Here is a 13,087-nt window from a genome sequence, read left to right as displayed (position 1 = left end):
CTCCCTCCCTTCCCCACTCTAAAAAATAATCTTTCTGACATCAATTTTCCTTACCCCCTTTTTAATGAAAAAGAAAGAGGTTACAAAAGTAATTCCTGAGTAGCTGGTTGTTACAAAATTTTAAATAAAATAATTCCTGATTTCCTCTCATCGGTAACCAACTGAGCATGTACATCCTTCCAAAGCTTTTCCTGTTTCTCTATGAATGGACACACATACTTTAGATGTATTCACAATTGTATACATTTTGATATTGCTATGTGACTTCTAACATAATGTATATTGAAGATCTTTTGTTACTATATTAAATTAAAAAGTTTACTTTTTAATTTCAAAAATTGGATACTTTAAAAAAAAGATTTTATTTATTTATTTTTTGACAGAGGGGGAGGGAGAAAAAGAGGGAGAGAAACATCAATGTGTGGTTACTTCTTGTGCCCTGCCTCCCCTCTGCCGGGGACCTGGCCCACTAACCAGGCATGTGACCTGACTGGGAATCCAACCAGCTACCCTTTTGTTCGCAGGCCAGTGCTCAATCCACTGAGCCACACCAGTCTGGGTGATACTTTGATTTTTAAAGTCTCAATTAATGAAGTCTTCCTATTGGGCTGAAAATGATACGCTAGCTAAGGCTAAGTAACCATACCACACCACTAACAAGACATTCCTAGTTCATACTTCAGAAGGAAACAATGAATAGCTTAATTTACTAAAAGGAATAGAGGAGAGAAAAGGGAGGCTCTTAAATAGGAGCAGTGGCCCTTGAGCCACTTATTGACTCTCTGGGCAACTGATGGGAACCAATCCACCTCCCCAACTTAAAAATCATTATTTATTATTAACTGTCTAATTGAAGGTATCACTGGTCTCTGTAAACCTGGAATTACTAAAATTTGGGTTTGGGTTCAAACCTGTTTCTTGGACTTTGCCCACTTGAAACAGCTCACAGTTGTCCAGTTAAAAAACAAACAAAGAGCCCCGGCTGGTATGACTCGGTTGGGTATTGTCCTGCAAACCAAAAGGTCAATTCCCAGTCAGGACACATGCCTGGGTTGCAGGTTTGGTCCCCAGTCGGGGCACGATTGGTGTTTCTTTCTCTCTCTTTCTTCCTCTCTTCCCTCGCTCTAAAATAAAAATAAATAGATAAATAAATAAAATAAAAAACAGCCTTCCCTGTGTAATTCAAATACGATTAATTCAATAAATATTCAAGTGTTTATTATGCAGAAGGGCACTATACATGGAGTTTGGGATAAATGACTCCCAGTTCAGTTATTAGGTGTGTGACCACGGGAAACTTACCTAACCTTTCTAATTCTTAGTTTCCTGATCTGTGAAGCAAGAATACTACTCCTTAGTATGTAGCTCTGTGGTAAGGGTTAAGTAAGATGCTATACTCAGAGCATTTGGAACATGAGAATAGCTCAACAAATGTTGGCTGTCACCCTCTGCCTTTTTCTACAGAGAACTTATAGATGCCAAAGCAGAAACATTTAAAAGCAATTCATATTTTGTGAATTCATGTATAAAAAATCCATAATTAAGATTTTCCAGTTAGTTTTGTTGCAGATTGTAAGCAGTATTTGATGTTTAGTCTTTATAAAGGAAAACTCTTGCCACCTGGAATCTATTAAAAATTCAACCAGTCCTGAGTTGAATTTGATTCTGCAATGAATTACAATAGAAGGACAGCTCTGCTAAGTAAATAATGCAAGTAAGATAGCAAAGGACTGTATCCCACATCTACCTAAGATAATAAGCTCTTGAGCAAATAATAATTTTAAACTGTTTATTTAAAAATAACTTCAGGTTTACAGAAAAGTTGCAGGAATAGTATATATACCCTTTACCTAGATTCCCTAATTGTTAATGTATTGTCCCATTTGCTTTCTCTCTCTCTCTAAATACACATAGACTATTTTTCCTGAACTATTTATTTAAGTTACATACATTATGTTCCTTTACCCCTAAATATCTGTATTTTCTAAGCATATAGGCATTCTCTTATAAAATCAGCAGTTACCAGCTCCAGGAACTTTAATCTACTGTCCATAGTCCAATAAATATATTTTTTTATCTTCACCTGAGGACATGCTTATTGATTTTACAGAGGGGGTAAGGGAGGAAGAGAGACACATCAATGGGTTGCCTCCCCAGTGCGCCCCCACGGGGGATGCAGCCAGCCACTTAGGTGTGTGTCCTGACCAGGAATCAAACCTGACACCTTTTGGTGTATGGGATGACACTCTAACAAAGCCACCAGGCCAGGGCCATAGTCCAGTTTTGTCAGTTGACCTAGTACTGTCCTTTACAGCATTTTCTCCCTGTGGTACCAAATCCAGACCAGAATTGCGTATTGCACTTAACTGTCATGTCACAGTAAATATCCGATACATTGTTATTTACAACGAGTTGCTCAAAGTAGATGAGAAAATAAATTTGTACTGCAAAAATGCAGCTGCTTTAAAGTCTGTTCCAGCATTTTGTGTTCTTTCTTATTCACATAAAAAATAGTTGTTAGTAATGCTATTTCTACAATATCAAAGTATTTATCAAAACAACCCTTAAGTCTCAAAGGAAGTATTCAAAAAAGAGAAAATCTTAACCTCATTAAAAAATGAAGACAATGAATGCCAGTTCCAACCAAATTATTGGGCTATATTTCATACATCTCTGACACTGCCTCAGAGCTCAGGACAGGTCAAGGGCACCATGGAAAGTGGTCACTGTACTTAACTCTTGGGTGGGGGGAGACAGTGGGGATATTGGCTTGTAAAGGAGAGTGTCAGGTCCATTGACAATTGGTCGGAGGTTAAAGAGGAAATTTCCCTCTTTACTCGGAATTTCTGTAGTGTTTGAATTTTTTGGACAATGAGCACACATTTCTTATTTAACAAAAACAATCCAAGGAAGGGAAAAAAAGACTAGATGATGGGCTGGATTCTCGATGGGCAAAGTTAACCTGAACACCGCAGTTCATCTATTTGTACTCTGGTTTGTTCGCCTGAAGACAGGATGGTGACAACTGCCCCTAATTTACGCAGGAGGATGTCAGAAAGGTTAAATAGTCGCTGAACTACTATTTTAGGGAGAAACAGCCAACAGGACTATTTCTCTTCCATCAGAAAAACCTCTTACGTGAACTCAACTAAGTATATAGACATTGTCTTACAAAATCAGCAGTTACCAGCTTCAGGAACTTGAATATGATACTTTAATCTACTGTCCATAGTCCTATATATATATATATATATATATATATATATATATATATTTATCTTCACCCGAGGACATGCTTATTGATTTTACAAAGAGCGTAAGGGAGGAAAAGAGACACATCAGTGAGTTGCCTCCCCAATGCGCCCCTTAAACCTCTCACGTGAACTTGGCAGTGCCAAGGTTAACGGTCTGCCCTGAAAACCACAGGTTCAAGCGGAACCTTCCTGGATTTTAGAGCATTCACTCTGCAGCGGGAACAGAGGAGCCAATGGAAGCCAGAAGCAGCCTGGAAGCAGAGCGAGAGAGGACGGAGGGCTCCAGGGCGCGCGCTCAACCAAGGAGGGCGTTCCGGGCTGTCAGGGGGCTGACAGGGACACCGGTACCCGCGCCCCCGGGTGGAGTCCAGGGCAGCGGCCGCCCAGGTCCGCTAGCGAGGGAGCCCGCGAGCGCAGACACAGGGAGAGGTGCTCTGGAGGCGGAGCCGGATCAGTCCCTTACCGAGCGCTGGGCACATCCACCGGCCCGAGGCCGCCGCTGCCACCGGGGCCGGTTAGCACGTCCCCTCCGTATTTCTCCTCCATTCCGGGGCTCAGGAGCCGCCGCTGCTGCTCCGGCCGCGGGGTCTCCTCATGTCTTGTCGCTGCCGCGGAACCGCGGGCGCAGGCGTGTCACTCTCCCATGGCAGTGGCCACTTAGGGTTCCCGCAGGCCGGACCGCCGCCACCGCCCCCGGAAGCAGCTCACAAGCACGACCACGTCGGGACTAGGCCGCGGGTAGTTCTGGAGGCCCGGGGTTTCCCGGGAGGCGCACCGGAGCGGACGTTGCCAGGCCACGTCATCGGGCCCAGCAGCCCTCACTCCCGGGGGAGTGCCTAGCGCCACGCCTGCGTACAACCGAACTCTCGGCTTCCTTTGCGGAGCCTTAGGCTCCTCCCACTGCGGGGCGACGAATCGAATCCTCGTTTCCAATCTACCTCTCCTGTCCACCCGGTCGGTGCGCTTACCTGTCCCTGCAGCGCCGCCTGTGGGCCTTCGGGGGTCCAGTGGATTCTTGTGGAGCAGAGGGATTTTTTTCTTTTGCTAAAATGTTAGGAACGTAGATTCCTGTGTCTGTCTTGGTTTGAATTCCAACCCTGCCACTTAATAACAATTGTGTCACTTGGTACGTTCTGTACCTCAATTTTCTTATCTGTAAAATAGAAATAGTAATATCTGTATTTTAGTTCTCTTGGGAGGATTATCTGTTAATTGGTATAGCAGTGAATGGTATATAGTCATCAGTAAATTATTTTTACTCATAGGAAATTGGAGGACTGGGATTTGGAAAAGAAAATGGGATTTGGAACAGTGTAGATAATGAATAGTTTACAGTACTGTACTTAATTTGAATATACATAAAGAATCTTAGTAACATAAAAGAATGAAGAATCGTAGTCTCTACCCACTGGATTCTATATTTCATAATCTATTATGGAAAATATTTAGCAATTTTAGAGCAGGGCCTGGTTGGCAACCTCTCGTGTTAAAGGCGCAAATGCTAAGGTTTCCCAAATAAGATGTGATATGCAGATAACCAGAAAAGATTCAATGAAAGACAGAACCTGACCTGGAACTCAGATAACATTCTGGATATGGGAGAAAGACATTGTAGGAAGACAAATTCTACCTGTAGGACACAGGGGAAGGCCTGACCTTTAAAAGCAAAAGATGTGTATTTTTCTATTTGAGGCAACTGAGAGCGCAAATATACAATACTCCTCAGCTATACTGAGGTTTTGAATTCAGAATTTTTTTTAGTGTTGTTTATTTATTGAATTTTTACAAAAGTGTTTGTATCTTTTGCCTGCATCAGGTGATACTCATTGGTCCAGAGAGGGATGGGGCAAGTAAAGCCCACCAAAGAGTGACATTCTTGCTTCACTGTGCCCAAGTGACTTTTTTTGTAGCAGTTTTTTTTGGGTAGCTATTTTCTTTGTAGAATTCTTATTTTCAAACTGGAATGACAGCAGCAACAACTAAAAATTATGTTTTTCTAGAGCTGCTTCCTGGAATTAGAGAGCACAGGATAAAGTGACATGTATAAATTGAAGTTAAATTTCATCCCAAGCAGATTTAATGTTTGTGATTTGGTTAGAATTATGACACTTTTTATTTAGGCCAATATAAATACATTTCCTGATTTCCTACAACTGTGGTCGTTTTTGGGGGGTGGTGGTGGTGGCGAAAGGAAAAGTGTCTCTGTTTTCTTTACTCTTTCTTGTCAATCCATTCCAGCTTAGCTTCTGTACTCATCACTCCTCTGAAGCAGCTCTCTCATGGATATTTTTCGTCAATATGTTACCTCATCTCTCTATAGCTTTCAACATAGTTGATCTCTCCCTTTTTCTTGAAGCATTCTCTTTCCTTGGTTTCCAGAACTCCACATTTTCTTGTCTCAAAGGAAGCTCAAGTTAGTTATGTCCAAAAGTATCTGTATGATCTTCCCCTAAACCTGACCCTCTTCAAATACTCTCTACCTCATTGTTTGGCACCATTTATTCAGCTAAGCAAACCAAGAACTTAGGCATCATCCTTAACACCTCCTCTTCCTTATGCTTTATATAATTCCAGTCCATTACCAAGTCATGCCAATTTTTTTCCTTCTCAATATTTCTTAAATCAATTTGAGATTTTCCTTCTCCATCACTACCATAAAGTCTAGGCTACTATGATCTTTTGTTTAGACTGATAAAGAAAACTCCTTGCTAGTTTTTCCAAGTTCACTCTTTCCCTTCTCTAATCTGTTTTTCACATGTGCCACAGTAATAGTGGTATTTTCCAAGTGCAGATCTTACAATGCACTGCACACCACCATCTAGCTTTCTAGTGGCTTTCCATTATGCTTAAGGCAAGCTTAAATCATTTACATGGCCAACAGCATCTCATATGGGATTGCTGCAACCTATCCTTTTAGCTTCATTGCACATTAGGCTGCCCTTTGTTCTCTGGGTTACAGTCACTCTTGTCGCCTTCAATTATTCTGCTTACCTTCAAATAAAAAGCATTGCTTAGCCTATTTTCCATGCATAGAATACTCTCTACCTCAACCTTCATTTGTTAAAATCCTATTTACTCTTTTAAAAAAATTTATTTATTTTAGAGAGAGGGAAGGGAGGGAGAAAGAGAGGGAGAAAAACATCAATGTGTGGTTGCCCTTTGTGCATCCCTTACTGGGGACCTGGCCTGCAATTCTGGCATGTGCCCTGACTGGGAATTGAACTGGCAATCTTTGGTTCACAGGCCAGCACTCAATCCTTTGAACCACACCAGCCAGGGCACATTTACTCTTTTTATTACAGGTTGAGTTCTCCAGGAAGCAGACTCTGAGATGGAGGTTAGTAGGCAGGATATTTATTAAGGAGTGCTTTTGAGATCAACAACTGTGAAAGGGAAGGAAAGAAAACATAATTGGGTATAGGGAGAAGTTGAGAAGTGGTGGTCCAACAAAAGCCTCAGTGGACCTTGTGGAGATCTCTGAAGCTACAATGGTCCTTGAGAAATATTTTACATGTTTTCCCAGTAAAGTCCTATGAGGTCTGTCCATAAAGTATCCAGCCATATAATATGAAAAATAGAGAAACATTGTAAGATATAAGATATAAGAAACACTGTACATAGGAAAATGAAGCCTCAGTCCTCTTCAAATTAGGCACCTTGGGACCTCACACAGTTTGGCCAATCGCTATCAGCTGCCCCTTCGTATTTTCCTGAATCTTATGGACAGTCTGAAATCTCTTCCCTTTCAAGGTGATTTTAGTTTTGGAAAAAGGCGGAAGTCACAGGGTGCCAAGGCTGGACTGTTGAGGGGCTGAGTCACTTGTATGATCTGATGTTTTGTTGAAAAAGCTCTGCACAAGACGTGATGCATGAGCAGATGCATTGTTGTGATGAAGCTGCCAATCACCAGTTACGCATAGCTGTGACCTCCGAATCACCCAAATAGTTACCATGGAGGAATATTCAAACTTAATGCAAAATTTGATGCAGATTCATTCCTCTACTCGCTCAGTGATTTGAATGCCACAGCCACACAACACACATACTCAATGGCGTCTACCACCCCTACTGACTAGTACAGTGAAGTCATCATTATTCATACATGCGCATTCCAGTCCACTCTCCTTGACTGCCAGGTTACATCGATGTTGCATAAGCCATTCTCTTTACATTAACAATGGTTGGACTTTTTCCAGACAGACCTTGTATAGTTCCAGGACCCAATCCAGGATGCAGTATTGCATTTAATTGTCATGTCTTGTTGGTTTTCTTTTACCTGGAATAGTCTCTCTTTTTTTCACAATGTTGACATATTTGCAGAGGACAGGGCAGTTATTTGCAGAATGTTCATCAGTTTGAGTTTGTCTGATGTTTCCTCATTGTCAAAATTTAGGATATGCATTTTTGGCAGGAATATCACAGAAGTGAATCTCTGTTCCTTTCAGTGCATCATATCAGAAGGCACATGGTGCTGATTTGTTTCATTACTGGTGAAGTTAACTTTTGTCATTTGGTAAGATGTCTACCAAATTTTGTAATCTAATGTTAATGAATAAGATTTTATCTAGAGATACTTTGAGTTTCTAAAGATACTAAAGGTTCTTTTCCTGATCAAACTTTAATTCATTTATATTAGTATCTATCCTGCATGTTGACCAAAACAATTAAGACTCTAAAGGTTTCCAAATAGCAATCACCGCTTCTACATTTATTAGTTGACCTTTTACTGTCAGGTAAAACTTTCCTGTCTCTTGATTTATTTACCTACTTAATTTATATCAGTATGAGCTCATATGTTTTTATTTTATTCAGTGGATTGTAATCAATTGCTGTCATTATTTTGAGGCCCCAAATTCTCCCAGGTTTAGCCAGTGGGAGCATCATGGCTGGCTCCTGTGTCATTTTGACATAGCTTTATCATTCTTTGAGAATTTCCATATTTTTGGTACATGATGTTCCAGATTCATTATATACTTCCCCCTGCCTTTTCTCTGGAATTAGTCATTTCTCCAAGGAGCTGCTGTGTACCGGGTGTGGGACATTGGGTATGTTCATTGCTGCTGGTGTTCTCACTGCTTCTTTGACCCATCACCGGACAGAGTTAGGAATTGTGTTTGCACACAAACACACATCCAAGTGTGTATGCGTATGTATGTATATTAGATACATATATACATCTTTCTATTTATCATTTACCTGTCAGAAACTAGGAGTTCATGTTGATACTCCCAATTATATTCCAACCTTATATGTTTTATCCTAGCCTTTCTTCTTTCTATATTTTTACCTCTCTTCTCTGAGAGTGAGACACCTGGCTCCCATTATCCTCAGTGTATTGACTTATTTGTTCAGCCTTCTTGTATATATCCAATCTTCTGACCACGTGGGCCATCCTTTTCTCTTCAGCACTGCCAAATCATACTAGCCTGTGCTGGCTGAGCCTTCTCCTAACGCCCAGCTATTATTTTTTAAAAATATAGTTTTGACTCATTTGCACCCAGTGACAAGTATGGAGATGAAACATTTTCTCTCAATTTAGCTTTCAGGCAGTTGGAAGGAGCAAGAAAAGGAACTACCTTTTTGGGGTGGCTACTACGTACCAGGAATTCTCTTGTTTTGTTTAATTTTTAGAAAACCCTTTCAAGGTTGGCATTATTTTCTGTTATAGAGTTTAACCCCCAAAGGGTTATAATATCTATCATATAACTAGTAAGTCAAGATTGCCCTCTATTTGGGCAAAGTACACTTCAGTGTCAATTTTTTTGTGTGTGACTTTCTTCCTGATTGCATAAGTAACAATTGATTCCAATGATGTAAGTGAACCAGATGGGGAGGGCCCATTTCTTAAGCCACCTCAGGAATCTGGATCAGAGAGTATGGTGGACATTGTCATGGGTGGCAGTTGAGCGCTGGCTTCCTTCCTTCCAATGAATATTTATTGAGTGCTTACCATGTGCTAGGTCCAGTTCTAGATACTTGTGTTTCCCAGAAGCAAAATCTGAAATAAGGATTTGTGTGAAAGTGATTTATTAGTAAATGTTCCCATGAAAAACTGATAAGGGAGTGGAAAAATGGGACAGGAAAGAAAGACAAGCAAGGGTGTGGCAAGGAGTCTTAGTCCATCTGAGCTGCTATAAAAAAGTCCCATAAACTGGTGGCTTATAAATAATATCCATTTATTTCTCACAGCTCTAGAGGTGGGGAAGTCTAAGATCAAGGTGCTGGCAGATTTGGTGTCTGGTGAAGACCTACTTTCTGGTTCTTAGATGGCACTTTTTTGCTGTCTTCACATGGCAGAAGGGGAAAGCTAGCTTTCCAGGGTATTCTTTTATAAGAGCACTAATCCCAATCATGAGGGCTCTGTCTGCATGACCTAGTAATCTTCCTAAGGCTTGTCACTTGACACCATCACTTTGGAGGGTAGAATCTCAACACATGAATCTTGGAGGGGGCACAAACGCTCAGAACATGGCACAAGGGAATTTGGATATTTTGGGAGCAGTTCTCTGACAAAGAGAAGAAGGTGCTGGCTGTTAGGAGTGCTCCTGGCATGGGTAAAAGTAGGAAATGGATCCAAGGGGATTTGGGCAAAGGATTTACTGACAGTGTCACTACAAGACTGCATATATTTTGGTCATTTCCCACATTATATTTTCTACCTTCTCAAGGCTGAAACCAGAAAGCTCACATTCCTAGACTTCCTTGTAGCTAGAGTTCTGATGTATGACCTGGGTTTCACCAATCAGACAGACCCAGGTGTGACTTCAGCTAAGGAGGCAGCAAGTGGGGACACTGATTTTCCTGTGTGAAGGAGGCATCTAGGACTTTGAAAATAGCAGTGGCGGAGCTTCTGGTGTCCATTCCTAGACATCACTAGTGCCAAGTGGTGGTGGCAGCTGTGTGTTTGGCAGAGTGGCCTCCCTCCATTGTGAGTTTGGGCCTTGCTTCTGACTATCTAGTTTCAGAATGGGACTCTCTGTCCTCCAAGAGATTCTGTGAATTACCCAATTTCCCTTAATAAATTTCTGCATGAAGTAGTCAGAATGAAGATCATTTGTAATTAAGAACACTGAACGGTACTGGCGAAATGGATGGAAACTTGAATAACAGTAAGTGGCTCATAGATTTTTTAAATGTGTTTTATTTCAGACTAAGGAGCAGTACAATGCTCATAAAAATCATCTAACATGTTGCACCATAATGGAGAAAGCTACTCCAGACTCACCATGTTACAGAACAGAAAGTTCATCCACCTGGAGCTAGCAGAGCCAAACTCTAGACACCAAGGATTGCAGTGGAGAACTATTGGCCATTTTATTATGAATGGTGCTACACAGGAGAATAGGAAGCTGATTCTCAAAAGCTGGAGCTCTCTGATGGTGGGTAGGTTGCAGATTATACAGGACAAAATCATGGGACACCATGGATAGGGGTTTGGGGTCATGCTGAGAGGTGATTGGTTAGAGGAGAGGTAAAGGTAATGAATCATTTCTTCAGGTCTTGAGGACAGCTCTGAGGTCCTTTCTTACGTCCCTTTGTCTGGTTTCATGGAAACGTAGCCTGAGATCATCCTACTTTAAGGCTCAGATGGAACGTAACTTAGATCAAGATGTTATTTTTAGCCTGCAGAGGTCCGAATGCATGACTGTTAATTAGTTTTGGGCTATTGTCTTCAGCTACCTTGGTGGTCGCTGATTATCTAGGGGAAAGGCTTGGTCTCTCTCTGCATAATGCCTCCCTCTATAACAAAGGTCCGGCAGGTTTGTTAGCAGCCTCTGTAAAAGAGTGGAGTCTCCTAAGCTCAATTGCACACTGAACTTCTATTGTACTTGGGCTGCCACCATCATGGGATGCATGATTTGGGGGTGGGGGAAAGGAGGTGAAGTAACACAAACATGAGGGCATGCTGCCTAATAAGAGACAAAGTCCTTTGTCTCTGAGCCAGGCGTCTTGGGCCTTCTGTCAGCTTCCAGAAAACTGTGGCAGGCTAATTGTGAGCTTGCAAGCAGGGGAAAATCTTAGTCTCTTCACAGTTCTTGAAACATCTACCCACAAAAGTTAATGTCACCTATTTCATTACATGTCTGATAAAATTCATGATAGATTGTGGTCAAGGGTGTTAGGAAACAGGGATTCTTATATTGTTGGTAGGATGATAAATTCATATTGCCTCTTTCAAGGGCAACTTGGCAATAGCTATCAAAATTTAATATGTACATGATCTAGGAATTTGACCTATACATTGCACAACTATGCAAAGATATAACTATAGGGATATTAAGTATAGCAATAATTGTTAGCAAAAACTGTAATATGTACTACTACTAATAAGAACATCTATTTAACTTTTATAAGGTCTAACTCTTTTAAGCAACTTTTAAAAAAATTTATTTTATTTTAATTATTGTTCAAGTACAGTTTTCTGCCTTTTATGCCCATCCCAGCCCACCCCACCAGCCCTCCCCACCTTCCTCCTGTTTCCACCCTGCTCTTGTTTTTGTCCATGTGTCCTTTATACTTTTAAAAGTTACTTTTTAAGCAACTTTTAATGTAACAATTTAGTCCTCACAACAACTTTATGACTTAGTACTATTATTATCCTTTTTTTACTGGTGAAGAGACTGAGGCACCACAGAAAGTTTAAGTAACTTGCCTAGTGTTACACAGCTAGTGACACTATTCCTGATAAATAATGGTATATTCATTCAATGAAATACTATGCAGTTAAATGAGGCAGTTCCACTTGTAATTAATGAAACACAAGAGGCAGAACAATGTGTTGTTTTATGCTTCCTTTTGTGCAAAAAGAAAATCAGGATTTATTGATTTATGTGTATACAGAGAACCTGTCTGAAAGGATTAAAGGAAAGAAGCAACAACAGTGAGAGAAAATCAAAGATGAAGGAAGTTTGATTTTCACTATACATATTTCTATAGCATTTATACTTTTTTCTACATCCAGGTATTTAAAAAAACTGTGTGTACTCTGGTTTCTCCCAAATGGTGAGCACTTTGAGAGTATAGGCATGCATCATTTGCACCTCTCCCCTCTCCCCCCACCCTTTCCCAAACTGACCATCATGGTACATTGCACACAGCAGAAGCAACAAACACTTATTGAATGGATCCATAGAAGAAAAAATACCCCAAACCCATCACGCAATAGACAAAGGTAATACAAAAGGAAGACTAATGAACCATACATAAGCTTACACAGTTTTCTTACTCAGTACGTGAGGTGTTCCTGTTTCAGACATGACTGAGACTGTGACTGTGCACAATACTCTGGAAGAGACCAACTTTAAACGCTTCAACCTACTGTGTTTGTCCTTACCTATAGAGAACCTGTAGTTATCAATTTTAGAACTTTTGTACCCCCAGGTTATGGTACCCCAAAACGTTACATTGGATTTCCTGATACTGTGTAAGAGGCAATGGCAACCTGGATTGCATTACCTGCTTTAAAGAAAAGTCAGTGATGGCCTAAGGAGCCTGAGCCTAAAATAACTACCCATTCTCCCAGGCAAGCTGAGCTGGGTCGCCTTGTCTAGCCACAATCACCCCACAGCATCTCTGTCATTCATTGTAGCCCACTTAACAGACGTTTGTTAAGCACCACCTGTTTGTGTGGTCCTCTGATGAATACTGCCTTTAGGAAAGGAAGACAAGACATTTTTGAAACCACTAGAGGACGATATAATACAACACAATCCACTGTGAACTTGGCCAGAGCGTGAGGCCAAAGCCAGAAAAGGGAAGGCAGAGTGCTGCAACCTGGGATGATGAGAGAAGGAGCAGACTTGTAGCCTTTTCTTCGGGGGTTCTCCAGTCAA

At 41.0% G+C, this 13,087-nt stretch overlaps 1 protein-coding gene across 1 annotated transcript in view; it reads right to left on the bottom strand.

Moving 5' to 3' along the window:
• SLC30A5 (solute carrier family 30 member 5) overlaps positions 1 to 4,106 on the bottom strand; it is a 35,346-nt gene extending 31,240 nt beyond the window's left edge. Inside the window, exon 1 of the mRNA XM_028507725.1 lies at positions 3,718 to 4,106. Coding sequence (XP_028363526.1) covers positions 3,718 to 3,800 — 83 coding nt within the window. The 5' untranslated portion in view covers positions 3,801 to 4,106. The remainder of the gene's footprint in view (positions 1 to 3,717) is intronic.
• Between the last annotated feature and the right edge of the window lie 8,981 nt (positions 4,107 to 13,087).

Source organism: Phyllostomus discolor, chromosome 3, assembly GCF_004126475.2.
Source record: "Phyllostomus discolor isolate MPI-MPIP mPhyDis1 chromosome 3, mPhyDis1.pri.v3, whole genome shotgun sequence".
In the NCBI taxonomy this organism is placed as follows: domain Eukaryota; kingdom Metazoa; phylum Chordata; class Mammalia; order Chiroptera; family Phyllostomidae; genus Phyllostomus; species Phyllostomus discolor.
This window is presented reverse-complemented; position numbering and strand designations above follow the sequence as displayed.